The sequence below is a fragment of the Parasteatoda tepidariorum genome, chromosome 12 (assembly GCF_982258835.1).
Source record: "Parasteatoda tepidariorum strain Cologne lab strain chromosome 12, Ptep-v5.0, whole genome shotgun sequence".
In the NCBI taxonomy this organism is placed as follows: Eukaryota; Metazoa; Arthropoda; class Arachnida; order Araneae; family Theridiidae; genus Parasteatoda; species Parasteatoda tepidariorum.
In genome coordinates, this window is record NC_141766.1 from 115425 (window position 1) to 135014 (window position 19590).

Here is a 19590-nt window from a genome sequence, read left to right on the forward strand (position 1 = left end):
GCGAGAAACTTACAAATATAATATTGAGGACATTAACTGAAATATTATTATTATTATTATTTGTATTCTTCTTTTACTTGTATCATCCACACCGACAAGCAACTGTCTGCTCTAAATGCTGCGATAATGTAAAATGAGATAACCAAACAAAACGTATGGAGTTATTTAAATTCATGCTCAAAAGTATTAATTGTTTTTTTGAATTGACAATTTCAGTCATCTTTTAGGCATTTAAAACTGCAGCATATCACATGAAAGTATTAAATATATCACACAATAAAGTAAAATAAAAGAGAATTCTGATCCTTAGGAACTGATATTAAATAGTCTCATCATCGAATAATGGAGCATAATTACCTTTTAAACAAATCAAATTTTTTTTTACCTTTTAAACTAAAAATTTGCTTAACACATTTTTGCGAGCATAAATTTTTAAATAATTTATTAATACTCAAATTGTTGAAAAGATGATATGATAACGAAGTTTTTTATTTTATTCAGGCATTTATTTATATTTTTTTCATTTATTTTTATTTTATTAAATTAAATGCACACGTTTAAAATAAAAACAAAATTTCATATATAGTTTCGATTTACAATTTTAAGAAATTGTTTCGACTTTGATTTGGAAATTTAAAAGCCTTATTAATTAAAAAATTGCGAAGCCTTATCAACTTTAGACACATAATAACAACAAAAATCAAGGAGTTAAAAATAGAAACGAATATGATCAATAAACAATAAAATCATAAGCTAACTAAATAAATTAATTTTGCGTATGAAATATAATATTACAAATTAAACATATTTCATATTTAGGGGAAACATGGAAAATTTGGTCATACAGGAGTTTTAAAAAGTTTTTTTCTCGTGTTTAAACATTTGTTTAGCTGATGATCATTTGATTTCAATGCTCCATTAAACAAAATCCTATGTTGTTTCTGTCTATTATCAGTAAGGAAATTAAAATAAAATTACATTTGTTATCTCAATTTCATCCAGAACAGACTAAATCAAGAATTTTGGCAGATAGGCCAGTCAAAGAAGGAATTGAATAGTGGCCCGAAATTTAAATAAATAAACAAAAAAATTCACAATGTATATATAAAAAACTGCGCAAACCTTTCACGTTTTCCCTAACCACAACCAAAATTGATATAATAAAAACATTTGCTTACCTCCAACGTGAAAGATTTATGTCTTCTTAATATTCAACGAAAATTTGAGGTAGAAATTCCAATTCACGGATTCTCTTACGATTAATTTGAAAAATAACAAAATAAAATCAACTTCAAAAATTAAGTAAATAAAACTATTAGGCTAGTTGAAATATTTAAGATCATTAAAAGAAAAAAATCTTTTATAATAAATTAGAAAAAATATCTAAATTTTCTATGAAAGAAAATTTAGAATTGAACGAGGTCCAATTTAAAGGCACTATGGAAATCTCAAGACAGAGTGACCCCAAGGAATTCTAAGAAGACTCTCCCCCCATTTACAACCCAAGAAATTTTTCTTCCTAGAAATTTATGAGCAGAAATCAGACAAAAGGGTGTTTCTGTGGATATCTGATATTTTTGAAGTTAGGAAAAAAGAGCCCCGAGGCAATATACAGAAGATAAAAACATTTTCTCACAGTGTAAGGTGAGAAGGCTATTTGACAACTCTGTGGGTGGTAGCTACGAAAATGGGGATATTTTCATTAAAGGAAAGACGTTTTTATTGCTCTTTTAGTTAGAAAAGTGAAGAGTAACAACTATTTTATATTTGTAAACACTTCAATTAGATTTTGAAAAGAATCCGACAATGTAAGAAAGAAAAAAATATGTATGTTATGGGCTTCAGAGGGCCTCAGCTCTGAATAAAACTTAAAAAAAAGACGAAAAAAGTGGGGTTTGGGAGTCCTCTTAAGTTATAAATAATAAATGAGTTAGAATTAAAAAAGAAAAAACTAATGCAATGAGATTTTAGACTTTTGGGGGCTCCATTAGAAATCGGGGCCCTGGGCCAGGGCCCACTTGGCCCATCCTTAAAAACGGCTCTGAATAAATCTATATTAAACAGCATCATCATGTCAACATAAGATCAGATATTAACATAAGTATATAGCGAAACAATTCATAAAGTTAAAATAATGAATTTTTTTTTCCATTTACTATTATTTTTTGCCCTTTCCCATGACGTTACATTATTAGATTAACCGAAACACATTTTTTTTACGAAGTTCAATTAAACGAAGTAAAGATTTAACAATTCATAGCTGCTGACATGCTGCATTTGGTATGCAGCTATTGATAAAGCAAGCCAATTCATTACAGGGTAACAAAAAAGTATAGGGATCACTTTTGTGGTTATCTACCACTAAAGTTTTAAAACCTTTTTACATATATGGCATACTGATCTAAAGCTCTGCTATTAGACATTCAATTGCAATACTATTTCATAAAATCACAAAAATGCCTTTGAAGAAATTTGACAAAAAGCTAATTGGTCAAGTACAAGCATTTTTAGAACTTTGATGGAGCCATAGGATTATACAAACCCATTTTAAAAATAAAGGTATTGCGATTTCACTCAGCCATATCAGTCACACCAAGAATTCAAAACTCGGATCGATGCAAAATAATGCAAAACCAAAAAGAAGTGGACAGCCAAGCAAATTGAAGAAATCAGATTTGCAGAAGCTTGATAAGATGACATCAAAACCGGATCCACCAACACAGGCAAGCATGGCTAAAGCTCTTAACGTGAGTCAGCAAGTTGTAAGCTATCAACTAAAACAAAAGTTGAAGAAAAAATGCCATAAAAAACCTAAATGTCATAATTTAAGTGAGAGATCGGTGCAGATTAGGAGGCAACGTTCATGGCCCCTCTGCAAGCTTCTCCGTAAGGACAGATGGCGAAAGTTCATTACAACTGATGAAGCTTGGATCTATCTATCTGATACCAATGCTAAATCTAAAATTCAATATCTTAGCCGTGGGCAGAGCAGGCGAGATTTGACACCATCAACCAAGGTGCCTCATCTCAAAGGCGTAATGGTTTGGATGGGCATATCCGCCCATGGTGTGATCAAACCTCGGTTTGTGAAACCTGGGGCCAAAATAAGTTCTGAGTATTACATACAGAAGATATTAAAGCCCTTTCTTTAGGATGATTACTGCAGATTGTACCCTAATGGTGATGCTGTGTTCCATCAGGACTCTGCCCCATCGCATGCATTTAAGGTCACCCAGAAATTCCTAACAGATCAGCAAGTGCAATTCCTGAGACCAGAACAAAGGATTCCAAACAGTCCTGATGCTGCACCATGCGACTATTTCCTATGGGGACATCTGAAAAACAAACTGAATAAGCGTAGAATTTCTACATTGAGAGGCCTTCAAAAAGCTATTAGAGAAGAGGTGAAGAAAATCACCCAGGAAATCATTTTGCGGGAAAATCATGGCTGAAGCGTTGTAGACAAATCTATTATGCTGGAGGTCGACATATTGAGAAGCATCGCTGAATTTATGTAATAAATTTTGGAAATAAAAACATTCAAAAATGATCCCTATATTTTTTTGTTACCCTGTATAGTTAAAATTTACCACAAACAAGTTTCTCTTAATTTTTATCTCAAAAAAATATCTTTTGTTTTTTATTTCAATTACCATTGATTTTAAAATATTTTGTCTCATAGAAATGTTACCAAAGCGTAACTATGAACAAAATAAATGTGATATACATGGGCTTAGATGTGACTTTGTGCTTAAATGCCATTTGTGTTGTTCCTTGAGTTTACCTGATGAAATAAACTAAAAACTATATCATTATTAAAGACTTTGCAATAAACGTTTTTTAATTATATCTAAAATCTTATATTTTTATTTTCTTCAAAAAAGTTTCCATATTTTCAAAATTGTTTTAAAAAATGACCTAATTATGATTGTTAATTATTATTTTTCTCATATTATCTTGTAAAAATTTATTCACTGTTGGGTGATTTCAAATTTGCTACGTTTGTTTTATTTTCCTTTAAATTTTATCTTGCTTAACGATAACTTATTTAAAAGTCAAGATGATATACATCATTTAAAATCAATGAATAATGTGATGAGCTTTGGTGGCTCATGAGATAGAGCACTCGCCTGCCAATGAGATGATCCGGGCTCTATTCTGAACGATGGCTGGTAGAAACTAATTCCGCATTCGGCTTGCACAGACCACAGTACTGACATAAATAACCTCAGTGGTAGACTGGTTAGAGTCCCCTTGCCATCAAGCTAACCGTGCGAGGTTTTCATGTTTTTTCTCTTCGTGTAACGCAAATGCGGGTTAGTTCCATCGGAAATTCCTCCATGAAGGAAAATTTCTCCTAATTCTTGATCGAGGAGTTCTCTTGTCTTCTGGATTGGTTCAAAATTACAAGGCTACGGAGTTAAACATTGGTAATCGTAACCGAAATCTGTGTCGGCTGTTCAACGATGGTTATAAAATCAAACTGGTTTGGGCTGTGATTGCTCAGGGGATAGAGCGTTCACCTTCAAGTGAGTTGAACCGGATTCGAATCCCAGCGATGGCTGGTCGATACAATTTCCCCTCCTGTCTGGCACCGACCACAGTGCTGACGTAAAATATCCTCAGTAGTAGACGTAACCCCTTGCCGTTAGGCTAACCTTGGGAGTTTTTCGGGGCTTTCCTCTCCAAGTAACGCAAATGTGGGTTAGTTCCATCAGAAGTCATCAACAAAGGCAAATTTCTCCCAATACTTGATTCGCTAGTTTCCGAGTCATAACCCAAAATTTGGGTCGATTGTACAACAACGATTATGAAATAAAGTGAAATCAAACTGGTTTTAAAGTTTTCAATTTCGTTTATCTTAATAGTGATTCTAAAGATTTCCTTATAGTTTTATCCCGCTCTTAAATAGTAGTAGTACCTAATTTATAAATTTAATTCTTAAAGACGATTCTGAAATTATATATGAGGACGAGCACTCTGCATGGTATCAAGATGTTTCAGTTTTAATAATAATGTATTGAATGTTAGTAAAAGATGTTGACTTGGTTGTGAAATATAATTAATTTATGTTTAATGTCATATTTTTATCATGTATTAAGAAAAAGTTACTTTTATCAATCTATGCGTGTATGTATTTCGGATATATATATATATATATAAAACAAACTTTTTCCTCAAGTAATTTGAAATTAACAGTCCAAGTATGGTCCCCCCCCCCAATAAATTTTATCTAACAACGTCAATGGTTTCAGATAAGATCTCCTTGTTATTCAATGAAAAAATCTTGGTTATTCAATGAAGTCGATTGACCCAATATTCACATCAAACAATTTAATAACACATTTTGTTTGGACTAAACCGAAGAGCGATTCTTGCTAGTTACATTGTACCATTATTAAATTAAGACTAAATTTGTTTAACTTATAAAATCTTAATTCCTTTTTTATACATATTCTTCTCTTTGTTTCTTTTTTTCATTTGATTCTAGTCCAAATAGAAAAACAATCGCTGAGATTAAATTGACAGTCACTGAAAGAGAGAATGAAGCAAGGCGCTTTTATATAAGAGAGAAAATAGAATTTACTTTCTTACCCCATTGTGTGATATCTCATTTTAAGAAAGATTTAGAAATTATTACATCAGGATTTTAAGGGTTTATTCAATGAAAACTTTATTTATTTATTTATCTGTACATATGTTTTTTATTTATTTATCTCAATTATATTTTATTACCTTTATTTTAGACTTAAACTTAGAGGTTGGGCAGCTCTGACGAGCAGGGCACATCGACCAGAGGTCTATTGTACCCAAACCCTAAAATCATGATTAGCATGAAAGCCCTATAGCTGAAATAAAATTCAGCAAGCACCTTACGGGAACATCTTGCAGTTCCCAGGCATTGACGATATGCTGCCCTAAATGCTCAAATCTTTGAGCAGAATAGACCTCACAATCACAGAGTATGTGTTGTGATGTCTCTTCTTAGAGATGACAACCCCTGCAAAGAGAATTGGATTCTATTCCCATTATGTATAGATGTCTTCTGAGGATGCAGTGTTCAGTAAGAAGACCAATGATCTTCCTTAAACTAATTCTATTTAGCTTGAAAAGCTGTTTTTAGCGCACACTAGGACAGTCACGATTTAGCTCCTTAGCTTGTCTCTGACTGTCAGCAGCGGGCCATTGCTCATGGGCAATTTTGCCATAGAGCTTGAATATATCCATATTCAAACTCTATGCCCTAAATGAGGTGGAAGCGATTCCCAGAGCAGGTTCAGGGCCCCAGAAAATTGGATTAGAGCCAGCCCGTGCAGCTTCATCAGCTAGCTCATTACCCCCGAAACCCATATGTCCAGGTACCTAATGCAGGGATACCCTTTTATGGGTGGATAAGTCACAGAGGACCGAGAAGCATTCCGACTCTAACAAAGAGGTGAATTTACACTTTGACAGTGATAGGAGAGCAGCCTGACTGTCGGAACAGATGCGGGTAGTCGTATTTAGATATCCCTTGTCTAAGCATATCTTGCAGCACAAGATAATGGCATAGACCTCAGCCAGAAAAATGGTGGCATAGTTTCCCAGGAGAAAGTGAAGTTTGGTACCGTCATTGGAGCAGTAAATTCCTGCTCCTGATTTGGCACCAATCTTTGAACCATCAGTCTATCATATTAGACATTTGCCTTTAAGCCACCGAGGAGAATTAAACCATTCTTATCTAGTAGGAAAATGGATCTTGAAAGGCTTGTGAAAAGCATATCTTAGTGACATATAGTCACTAGGCATAATAAAAGATGGGTATATCCATCACTTGTGAAGCAAGATATCCCCATGACAAGTGTTTGGAATACTCTTTCCATAGGCCAAAGTACATAAGACGCTTTATGCCTGTCTGAGCTTCAACTTCAATGCGTAAGTTCAATGGAAGAAGCTCAAGTAAGCTCTCTAGTGCAGCTGTAGGAGTGGTCCTAAGACAGCCTGACAAGGCTACACAGACCATTCTTTGTAGTCTATTAAGATTAGACTTTGCAGAGCTCAATTTAGTCCTTGACCACCAGACGACTGCGTCGTAAGTGATGATAGGACTAATAATCATTGAGTATATCCAGTAAACTATTTTGGTGGATAATCCAGGTTCTACCAATAGCATTTCTGCAAGACCAAAAAATCTTTCTGGCCCTGTTGGTACAATATTCAAGATGATAACCCCCAGTTTAGTTGTTTGGAGTAAAAATAAACCACGCGAAATTTGGCTTTCTCCGTAAGTTCCAATTTATGGTCCTAGTAGTATACATTACCTAGATCAAGATGCCTTTCTCGTGTGAAGGCTACATAGCTTATCTTAGATGGATTGACAGATAAACCTGATTCAGAGCACCATCTGGCTACTTCTAGAAGTGTATTATTCATGATATCAGAGATTGTTTTATCATGTTTACCTCTGACAACAATGACGCCGTCATCAGCATACCCGATACAGAGTATACCAAGATCAGTTAACCGAACTAACAAGGAGTCCATTACCATTCATCATAGGATAGGGGACAAAACCCCTCCCTGGGGTCACCCTGCAGTTGCATGCACTTTCATGCTTGCACCCAATAAAGAGGAACAAACGTACCTAGAGGATAGCAAATTAGCTATCCACCTGGTAATTATTGAGTTTAGGTCCCTGTTCCTAAGTGCATTGATGATAGTCTCAAGAGGGACTTTATCAAACGCACCTTCAATATCAATGAATACCGTAAGAGCCACCTCCTTATTTGTGATTAATTTCTCAAGCAGGTAGGAGAGCTCGTATAGAGCAGTGTCTGTTGACTTGCCTGGTTGATAGGCATGCTGTGTGGAGGACAGTGGCCTATCTATGTGCACAGTGTCTCTGAAGTATCTGTCAATTAGCTTTTCTATAGCTTTCAACAGACAGGAAGTGAGGCTGATTTTTCTGAATGATTTAGCCTCAAAGTAATTTTCCTTACCTGGTTTTGGTATGAAAACCACCCTGGTATTCCTCCAAGAGTGAGGTATGTACCCAAATGCTATACAGGATCGAAAAATCCTACATAGAATAGGAGCTAGTATATTTACCCCCTGAATAAGCATCATTGGTATGATGTTATCCATGCCTGGTGACTTGTAGGGTTTAAACATCTTTATGGCCCATGCAACCTACTCATAGGAGACCACCATCTTGACGGCCTCCCAGTCATTCTTACTACAAGTAGTTGTGGGAATAGTATGCAGATGTTCATTCTCCACAGGATGAGATCCAGCAAGTAGTTCTCCAAGAGCCTCTTCCCCTGATTCTCTGTATCTTCCGTTTGTAAGACGGATGGCACTTAAATTGCAGTTAAAGTCTTTAGTGCGAATTTTTGCAATCTTTGCGGTGGCAGAAGTAGTGTTAATACCGTCGCAGAAAGTCTGCCAAGAGCAACATTTAGATGCTCTGATATTCTTATAATAGGCATTTAGAGCATTTCTGTAGGACTGCCACTCTCCAAATTTCTTTGCTCTGTTAAATAACTTCCTACATTTCTTACGTAATTTACTAAGCTTAGAAGACCACCAAGGAACTCGCCTTGGGGAGCTAGTAGACGTAATATTACATGAAATATGATATGAATCGAGTATGATCTGTTGCACTTGGTCAACAGTCCACTCCACATCATTAACATTATTATACTTACCAGAGAAGCTCCCTATCTTCCTCTCCAGAGCTGCTCTAAAGGAACCCCAATCAGCTGTTCTGGGGTTCCTCCTTATGACCTTCAGTCCTGAGAGGCCTTTAATAGAAAAAGTAATTAGTTGGTGATCTGAAGCAGTAACTGCCCCAGATACCTTACAATCAGTAACGTAATCTACACAAATGGAGTTACATTAAGTGAGGTCAATGACTTCCCTTCTGTTACTACAGTGTAATGTCCCATATCCGGATGTCCCTTTCCCGGAAGGGTCGATTTCCCGGACACTTTTTAACAATCAAAATAAACAAACATCTCTCCATCTTCCCCTTTCCTAAAAAAAAAAGAAAAAAAAAAAGATCTTTTGACACATTTTCTCTTTTTCTAAATTGCACTGAACCTCTGATTTATGCATCGAACCCATAAATCACCTGAAAGGGGAAGTGAAGATCTACCAAGACCATTGAGTGACCGTTAGTGACGCTCTTCCCTTGGAATGTAGGAAAAAGAGGGAGATTTGTTTTCAAAAGACCGCAACTGAGTCCCCTCCCCCCTCCTTTCCCATGCAGGTGGCTAGAAAAAGAGGCATTTCCTGGAACCTTTTTATTGAAAGAAGAAATACTGTGGAAAAGGGTAAACGGGGCAAGCGTTAAGGTGGGGGGGGGAGTCAGAATGGAAAATTTGAATAGGTCTAAAAGGATACATGTCCTTGAGAAACAAAACATTCGTTCTTCCCCATACCATGTAATATTTAGGAGGCGGGGGGAAAGGGGGTAACATTCTTTTTTTAGCAGATTCTTTCAGTCAAAAAAAAATAATAAAGAGAACCCGATCAGCGTGTCCCGCCTTTATGCTTGATTGATAGCCAACGATTGGAAAGAAAACAATAATTTGTTACTTCCCCACCCTCAACTTAAATGATCTCCTCTTTACACTTATTTTCTTTTACAAATAAGGAGGAAATGAATTTTTCTCCTCCATCTACCCACCTTAATGAATGACGGGAATTTCCCTTTCTTTCTTGAATCATTCTAGTTAAAAATAGCGGATTATTATTTTCATATGTCAATTTTTTTTAGTTTTCTATATTTTAAGCAATAATATTTTTTTTCTAATATTTCATATTTTATTGATTAGATATTCTAATACTAAAACATTATTCCCCTTAAAAATAATGTTTATTTATTTTTTGCTTCTTAGATTTAGATCATTTTAAGCTTTGTTCCAGAATTTCCCCTTCCTGCTTGAATCGTTCTAGTTCAAAATAGCGGATTAATATTTTCGTAACTTAAATTTTTTTAGTTTACCATATTTTCAGCAATAATATTTTTTTTCTAATATTTTATATTTGATTGATTAGATATTTTAATGCTAAAACATTATTTCCCTTAAAAATAGTGTTTATTTATTTTTTGCTTCTTAGATTCAGATCGTTTATTAAATCATTTTAAGCTTTGTTTACCTTGGGGGTGTATTATACGGAAAAATCTATTATACGGACTTCTGGAAGTCCCACCGATTCCGGATACGCGACTTTACACTGTAGTAACAAAGGTAGGCTCATTGCCTTTATTAAGGACATACAAATTAAAATATAAGATATGTTCCATAAGCTCATCCCCCCCTCTGATTACAATTACTGCTATCCCACACTGTGGTGAGCATTTGCATCACAGCCGAAGATGAATCTGCAGCTTGAACTACAGTGGCCAATTAAAGCCCTAGTAATATCAGCTAATGGGTCCATCTCATACAGAAGATAGGCTGAAACTATGACAAAGTCAGAGATTGTCTCATTGTCAGCGAATTTTAGCTTTACAGCAACTAAATCCCTGTTAAGAAAGTTAACAAGATTAAGGGCATTTAGATTAGACCTAGCCACTATGCAGGTTGTGGGAAGGTCACAACGGCTATCATAAAAGATATTAAAACCTTTAACATTGAGACCCATTATTCTACCCTTTTGGGTCCAAGGCTCTTGCATAAGAGCAATATCTAGTTCTCCATCATTTAACCTTTTAGCCATAAAGGCTAGAGGCAGCAATGCTATGATCAAGATTAATATGACCAACCTTAATTGTTGCCACAATTGATTAGTAGTATGAGTGAAACTAGAATGGGACCTACCTATCCTGGTTATTATTAGAAGGCATATCTTCTTTTAAAAAACTCTAATGCTTCGTCAACACCAAGCATAGAAGCTGGTGAGTCAGGTCGTATGGTTACGTCTGACTCGGAGTCCAACCCTAGCTCTGAAAAATCAAGAGCCGCAAGTGAACTTACCTTGGAATCAGGGGAATTTGCCTTCCGCCTTCCGGGGTGGCCACCCACCTTGAAAACCTGGAATTATCAGGGAATTTTTTTATACTGGAAAAATCAGGGAAATTTGAGCAAAAACCTGGAAAAATCAGGGAATTTTAAAGAAAAGCTGGAAATTTTTTTAATTTCACTAATTTAAATTATTTACTAATTTTCTTAATTTAAATTATTTCATCCATTATACCCACTTTTTTTAGACGGAAATGTTAAATTCTCCAAAAATTAGTTGGTTATAATTTAATAATAATAATAGATTTTATATTGCACTCTTTTTCTGAAAGCTTTTGTATTCCCTATAAAAGAAATCTGTGAATTATTTTTTTCCAGCAAACCAACCAATCACACATTTTTTTTTACAATCGCCAACAGCATTGTTTATTGACAAATTGTTGCATTAATGCTAATTTTTTCTATTTCATTTTAACCTTTTATAACATATTTTTTTTAAGAACTAGCTATATACTAATATTTAATTTTACTCTTTTGTTAGTCAATATATGATTTTTGATTCAAAATTTTGTACCAAAACATCAAAAAATGAATAAAAAATCTTGCCAAATTGTAAAAATAAATTATTTTTTTCAAGATAAGTTAAAAAAATAACATTTTGAATAAAATATTTCATAATATAGACACTTTTCTTGCCTACACTTTATTAGAATAAAGAAACTAAAACCTGGAAATTTTAAGATTTTTATCTGGAAAACCTGGAAAAATCAGGGAAATTTGAAATCTGATTTGAGTGGTCACCCTGCCTTCCAAGGTTCATCCTCCTGATCCACATCCTCCTGGTCATCAGGTTCAGCAGAGAGATCTGATATTGTTGGAGCCTCTACTGCCTTTTTCTTGTTAGGATTGTGGATGATCTTAAATGCACCACGATCCACGCCAGTGAGTGCACGAAAGTTGGCTCTCGCAATATCTTCCACGTCTTCAGGCTCCACCTCAAAGATCCATCTAGAGGTGCCCAGTCCCGCAGCACTTTGCAGAACCCTCCACCTCATAGGCTTCAACCCTGGGTTTAGTCTCTGAAGACGCCACAAAAAGGTGCTTTGCTCAGAGAATTGCTCTCTGGTCTTGAAGGCTACCTTCACAGGCTTGAGTAGCTCATCAGCGCTTAAGACTTTAAGCATTAGCTCGCTCAAGGATCTGTTATTAAAGTGGCCTTTAATCCACTCTACAGTGTACTCATTACACTGCAGTACCAACGCTCCTCTGAGAAGGTTGTCACTGCTGATCTCAGGCATCCTTTCACCACCAGGGATGGCGTCAGTCTGCGCTAGGATCTCCTTAAGTATTTCGTTAGAGTCTTTCAGAGAAAACCTGTCCAAAGGAAAGTCCTTCCGGGCGATGGCAATCTTGATTGTCTTTGCAGCACATGTAAAAGAAACTCCAGATTGAAGGCTCCCAGTTGGAAGCCCCTCTCCAGTTCCACTATCCCCACTAGGGGGAACCACTTCCCTGAATTGGGCTTTCCTCCCAGGAACAACATCCTCCCTGGGCTTCTTTCCTGTATGGGTTGGCATACCGGGTGAGGGTGTTGCATCAGAAGACCTAGGTCTCTTAGCTCCGCCACTCCCTTCAATGGCCCTCAATTTTCTCAGCTTTTTTCTCCGACTCTTGGACAATCCAATGGCGCCAGACACACTGTCCCCTGAGTGCCTCAGGGGACCAGAGACTCTTGCAGAGGAAGGGCTTGTGCCTTCGGACGCCTCACTGGCTTTCAAAGTAGGCTCAGGGTATCCACGCACCTAGAAAGTCATGAAAAATCATGGAAAGTTATGAATTTCAGTATTAAACAAAATTTGTCATGAAATGTCATGATTTTTGCTATTTTTTAAAAAAATTCATGGAAAGTCATGGTTTTAGGCCTCCAGTGTTGCAAGTGCTGCGCCGATGCGCGCCAATTGTGGAAACCTGCGCCTACATGCTCCAAATTGAAGTAGTGGGCTTAATTGTGCCGATCTGCACCAAAAGTGATATTTTTCCCTGGGTATTGCCAAGTCAGAATTTTGTGGCAACCCAGCTACTGCCATGTGGGGGGTTGCTCTGGATTCAGTGGGAAGGATTCTTGCACTCTTGTGTGCAACTCTGCTTCATTTTGCAAGATATTCTCAATTTCAGGTTTCCTTCTCCACTCTCTGAAATGGAACCGAGACTTCCCTCGAATTTTCGGGGACCAACTGAACATTGCCAAATTTTAATAGCAAAAGAAAATTTTATTTTTCTTGTTAATTTCATCGTTATTGAAGTGCCATTGTTCTTCGTCAATGGCAAGCTAATAGCCTTCTTGCTCTATTCTATTTATAGAATAGTACTCATGATTTTGGAATTAACTTGGGGACCATTCACTAAGTACATATTTTCATGTTGATCCTCAGAGCAATCAAGAATCACAAAGCTTCATAACCTCAAAATTTCCATCTCCCTTTTATTCATTTAATTTAATAAAGATAAGAATTAATTATGTTTCTGTAATGTAAATTTTTATCTGAGGGACCATCCCCTAATTGCATATTGTTTTTTAAACATTTCATTTTATTACTTTTTTTTACTAATATATTTTTTTTACTTATTGCATTTTATTATTGTGTTATTACTTTCAAAATTTTCAGTGCTCTTATTTTTTTTAGGAAAAAACTTAATAATATTTAGAAGCAAGATTTTAAATAAGTATGAAGAGAGGGGCTTTCAGAATTTTTAAAGCAACAAAAAATCTTATGTTTTTCAGATTTGTCATTCAAAAATACAGTGATCTCTTATTTATGCGTGGGGGCGAGGGACCACACGAAAAGCGCGTATAAGTTAGACACACGTATAAGTGAAAAGCCATAATAAAGATCTTAAAAATAGAACATTAATACATTTTACAACTTTATATTTCGAATTACTACTATGTATACTTGACTGAACATTTAAATAAGATGAGATTCAAATTTTAATATATTTAACTATAAATTAATAAGTTAAAGAAAATTAAAATGCTTACATACCCAAATTAAATTTTTTATTCCAATTATGAATTTTTCACAAAATAATTTGCAATCTAGGTTTTTTTTTTCCGGGAGTTTTCAAAAAGAGCCTTTTCAAGTCCATCAAGACTTGAAAAAGTTCCTTCACTTCCAGAATGAAATTGAGAATAATCACGCAGAGTTTCTAGTGCCTGTAAAGCGGCTGTGTGAGTTGGGGGAACTTTTGCGGTATCTTCTTCATCAATGTCGTCTATCTCTTCATCATTGTCGCCACCATTTATTTCAGCTGCAATTTCTCCAATATCTCGTATTTGAGCCGTAATTAAATGCTCATCTACATCAACGAATTCGTTAAAAATACAATTACCCATTCCACCAGACACAATATTCCAATCCTCTTCACTAATGTCGTTTTCATTTTCGGGCTCTGGCTCTTCACATTCAGATTCTTCTGGAAGCAGAAATCCCGCTTTTTTAAAGCAGTTTTGAATAGACTTGTCTGTGATGCTTCTCCATGATGAGCATATCATGTGCATTGAATCAAGGACAGTGATTTGTTTTAGCTCGTCTTTTGACTGAAGTTTTGTTTCCATGGCAGCCAAAAGACAACGAGTTAATGTTTTTCTATAGTGTACTTTTACACAACGGATGATGCTTAGATCCAAGGGTTGAATTTTGCTAGTGCAATTTGCAGGAAAGAAAACAACTTTCGTGTTATTGAAATTCGGTGAGTCTTGTGGATGAGCAGGGCATTGATCCATGAATAAAAGATCTTTCTTTCTCCATTTTTCTATCAAATTTATGAAGAAAATCCAAAAAAATTTTCGATGTCATCCATGCCGTTTTATTGCTACTATAGTCGCATGGGAGCTTTTTCACATTCCTAAAACATCGCGGTTTGTTTGATCTTCCAATGACTAACGGTGTGAATTTTTCTGAGCCATCAGCATTGCAACATAACAAGACAGTTAACCTATCTTTACTCTTCTTCCCACCATGACATGATTCTCCTTTAAATGATAAAGTTTTGTCAGGCATCATTTTAAAAAAAAAGTCCTGTTTCGTCACAATTGTAGATGTTTTTTAGTTCGTATCCTTTTATTAAAGTGGCCAATTGCTCTTTCCACTATTGAGCAGTTTCTTCATTGACACTTCCACTTTCTCCAGGAAGGACACGAGTTGCTAAACCATGTCTGTTTTTAAATGTTTCAATCCATCCATGAAATGCTGCATATCAAAACTCTTGGACAACTCTACAGCTTTCTCTCTCAAGAGTTCAACATTAACGGGAATGTTTGAAGCACGAGCTTCTTTAAACCATGTCAACAAAACTTTTTCAAATTCCTCGTGCTTCCCACCTTGAATCCTGCTTCTTTTCTTCGATTGCACACCACATTCTCGATTAGCTATTAAAATCGCTTCTCAATTTTTTTTAAATCCCTCTTAACGTTGATTCGGGGATATTGAAAGATTCCGTCAAAGCTTTTTTCGTGGTGAAAGAATTTTCTTCTAATTTATTTTATTACATCAATTTTAAATGAAAGTGACAATTTTGTTCTCTTTTCCATGCTGAAAAGTACGCATCTAACTAAACACCGACGAATTATCTTCAGTTAGTCGACGATGTCACGTGGTTTTTGCACTAACATCTTTAATTTGCTGGCAGTTTTACCTATCTCAATCACAAGAGCGACCCCGCCTTGTACTCCTCTAAGCGAAATGTGTTCCTGGAATTTGAACAATAGGTGTAAGAGATAAAAGAGGAAAGCAGTAGGGGAGTCATCTAAGGCCTTAAAACGAGGGTTGTGACCACACAAAGATAAGAAAAACGTGAGCATTCCAAGAAAAACATGTCAAAAGGATGAAAATTCTTATGATGAGCAATATGCTACACTTTTGAGCTACTTTTTGAGCCTCCTTTTCAAAGTGAGAAAGTTTTTGCGCCGCATATAAGTGAGAGGTGGTTCTTCAGAGCAGCGCATAAATTAAAAAGAGTTATCATTGTTTTTCTATATCCCCAGCCAGGACTGCTAGAAAAGCGCGCATAAGTGAGAAACGCGTATAAAAGAGAGCGCACATAAGTGAGAGATCACTGCACTTTAATTCATCTCTTAATGATTTGATTTAAAACAATTGATATAAAAATTTTTAATTATCACAGATTTGTTAAATATTATGAGTGAAGGGAGAATATAATAATTTACTTCTGAAAAATTTTTTTTAGCTTCAAAACTCATTGTATTTGCATTTAAAAATTTTTTAATTTTTTAAAATTATTTCATTAATGAAAAAGTCCCCTCCGCAGAGGATCAAAATTTTGATGGCGTGTCTTCAGATCATCCTCAGGGATGTTTCCCAGACCGTCGCCAATAGCCCATTGTGCAGCTCTAGTGCGACGTAAATGAACTACAACAACAACTTCATTAATGAATTACTGTACTAGGTAACCAATTTTAATTTAAAAAATTTAGGGGTCATTCACTAATTTACATTTGTAATATAAATTTATTGGAGTTTGCATAATTCTTTACATATTTTTATAAATTCGGTATGATCAATATTAATCTTGTTAATGTTTTGTTAAATGTACTATTACAAATAACATTTATTTAAGTTTTAAGAAAAATACACTCAATAACCTTGAATAATAGTTAAATTAATTAGAGTTTTAAATTACCTTTTTCAGATTTAAATAATGTAATTATTAATTTAAAAAATAATATGAGCCACTCAATATTGAATTTATTAAAATTGCTTTTGAAAAAAGCTCATTTTTAAGAAATATTTCGGCTATATTGAATAAATTCTTAGGTCTTTTCCAAACTGAGACACCATTGTTTCACTTGCTGTATGATTAAATGGTGTCTCTAGTTTAAGCATTGTTAGGGCGTTTTTTTAAAGAGCTCTGCTTTTCTTAGTTTGACAGGAAATGACTTAAAATCTTTGGATGTGGAAAACGCAGAAATTTGGCTAAATTCAAATTTAATAGATGTTGGACTAGATACCACAAATGTAATGACATCCTTATCATCTTCAGAAAAAAATTCTATGTATTTAGGTGCCAGGTTTATGGCATGTGCAAAAAAGTTATTGAAAGCATTGCCTCTTGAAAATAAGTTACTGTACCATCTTGAAGTGCTGCATCCTGTAATGAGAATGGAAGACACTTCTATTAAGTCAATAAGATATCTGGCAACAGTAACCCTATTCATTATAAATCCTGAAGAGGCATCTTTGTTACTGTTACGTGGAGAACTAGAAGGTTATTCTTCTGACTCAAATGAATATGCCCAATTGATGTGTTTTGGAACGATTTTGTGACTTGTGAATTGATGTGTTTTTGTGTGTACTTGAACTATTTTGTAAAGAAAGATAATTTGGGAAATATCAAATATAATAATTTTTAAAATGGAATCCCCCCCCCTTCAATTTCATCTTGTTCCAAATATCTGAATTCCTAACAAAATCACCACTCAGGCATATTTTATTAGAATATAAAATTATTTTATGTTCTTTAAAAATTATGGTGTTCTTTCAAAAAATGAAAGAAAAAACATCATTTCTAGAGGGAATTATCTTTTAAACTCTTCTGTGATTTAGGAATTTTTATTATTTATTTTTTTAATTTTATCAATTCAAAATTCTAGTTGAAGCAAACCAGTCATTGGCAAATTTTTTTTATTTCGAAATGAGAACAGAAAAATCAGGAATATTTCTTTCCTTTCAGATGAACAGGAAAAGTATCTTTAGAATATAATTCAACAGAAAAAAAATTATTTGCCTTTGTATTTTTTTCAGCTATTTTATTGTTTCAACTCTTTCTTTACTCTGTTTTTTAAATTTAAAATCTATAAATATAAAGATGCAGAGTATAACAGTTTTGGTTATACCTATCATTTCAATTAATGTTATAATGCTTTTTTTAATTTATTGTTACGTTTTTGTCGGAGAAAATAGTAACTTCGTTAAGGCATGAAAAATTCTTGGAATTAGTCATAGAAAATTATGAAAAGTCATGAATTTGAAAATCTAAAATGTGGCAGATACCCTGTAGGCTGCAAAGCAGCGGTATTAGCACTGGGCTCACCCGAGGGCTTACCATGTACTACTGGAGACTGTATAGAACATTTCAAGCAGGAACCTCTGCCTAATTCCTGGACGCATCCCTTGTTAACCGGCGCAACGGATGATGCCGTATCAAAAGCTGTAGTTGTGCTCATCATATTGTTTGCCTGCCATTTTGTTACCCAGTGAGGGGTATCCAGAGGCGGCAGGCATTACCCCCCCCCTACCTTTACCTTCAAGGGCTATTAACTTATAGGTTATCGTTAAAATTGGATATTTATGCATTCACAAAATAATGTTCATGCACATTTTGGGGGTTCGATTATAGACCGATGATTTTTCTTTTTAAGCCGTGAAACAATTGATACTGAAATTTTAGTATATGCCAATCCTGTCATTTCTATATGATTAAGTGGTAACTAAAATAAGAAAACTTGCAAAATCATTTTTATAATTCCACTACAATGCTTACAATATTTAAGATCTGAGTAAATTTTGTTTGCAAGCTTACTAAAATAGATTTGTGATTGTAATTAAAGGTAAAAAGTATTAAAAATGCAAGTTTTATCTAAACATAATTATTGAGCCTTCTCAATCTCAAGAATTTAGATTTTACTTGACCATCAATAAGGACCATTTGATCCATGTTGTAATTGTTTTTAAGTGTTAAGGTCTGTAACCTTTAATTGTGCATGGAAAACAAGAGAATTTCTGAGTCAATTACTAGTGTAATTTTTTTTTTTTTTTTTGTGAAAATGACCTGCATTCCTATTACATAACAGGGCATAATAATACAGAGCATTAACAGGAAAAAGTTTAAATTTTTTAAATAAATTTAAGAATTTTACAAATAAAAAAACAATAATTTAATAGTAAATGCCAAAAATATTTACTTTTTAAATAAATTAAAGGTATACAATTGTGAATTATTGGAGTTTCTAAATGAATAAATTTGTTTCTCTGAATTTTTTTTGTATCCTAAAATTTTTTTACCATTTTGTTTTTTGTTGCTGACAATAACTCACAGATCAATAATAAGTGAGTTAACAATAATAATTCACATAATAATAGATACCCAATTTAATAGTTGCCATTTAATATGTGCAAATTTTGTTTTAAAAAAAACTTTTTGTAAACAGCTTTATTATTTTTGCCCAGCATTTTGTTTTTAAAGTTTTTACTGTCTTAGATTGAACATAATGAATCCAGTAGAAAATGGGGAAGGACATCATCTCTTCGAAGACATTTAGGGCGCAAGCGAAATCCTCATAGAAGTACTCATGATGTGAGTTAACCTCTTATTTTTATTTTTTATTATTCTTAGTTTTTTACATTTCATTTTTAAGCACCTTCAATATTTTACTGCTATATTAAAGTGTTACTGTGGGTATTTAATTTTTGTTGCTAAACTGATTTTCTTTTTTCATACAATTACTTATCAATAATTCATATTAATAGACTTAAAATATTCAAAGTTTTGAAATCTTCAGTGTTTAATTTTCCAATTTTTTGGTTGGAAGAAATGGATGAGTAGAAAGATCCTTTAAAAAATG

The 19590-nt window shown here is 34.3% G+C and overlaps 1 protein-coding gene across 4 annotated transcripts in view; it reads left to right on the forward strand.

Moving 5' to 3' along the window:
* LOC107439058 (regulator of G protein signaling loco) overlaps positions 1-19590 on the forward strand; it is an 83945-nt gene that overhangs the window by 21146 nt on the left and 43209 nt on the right. For all 4 annotated transcript variants that reach the window (XM_016051524.4, XM_087155876.1, XM_016051523.4 and 1 more), the window contains one exon: positions 19227-19322. In XM_016051524.4, the coding sequence (XP_015907010.1) occupies positions 19227-19322 (96 nt within the window). The remainder of the gene's footprint in view (positions 1-19226; positions 19323-19590) is intronic.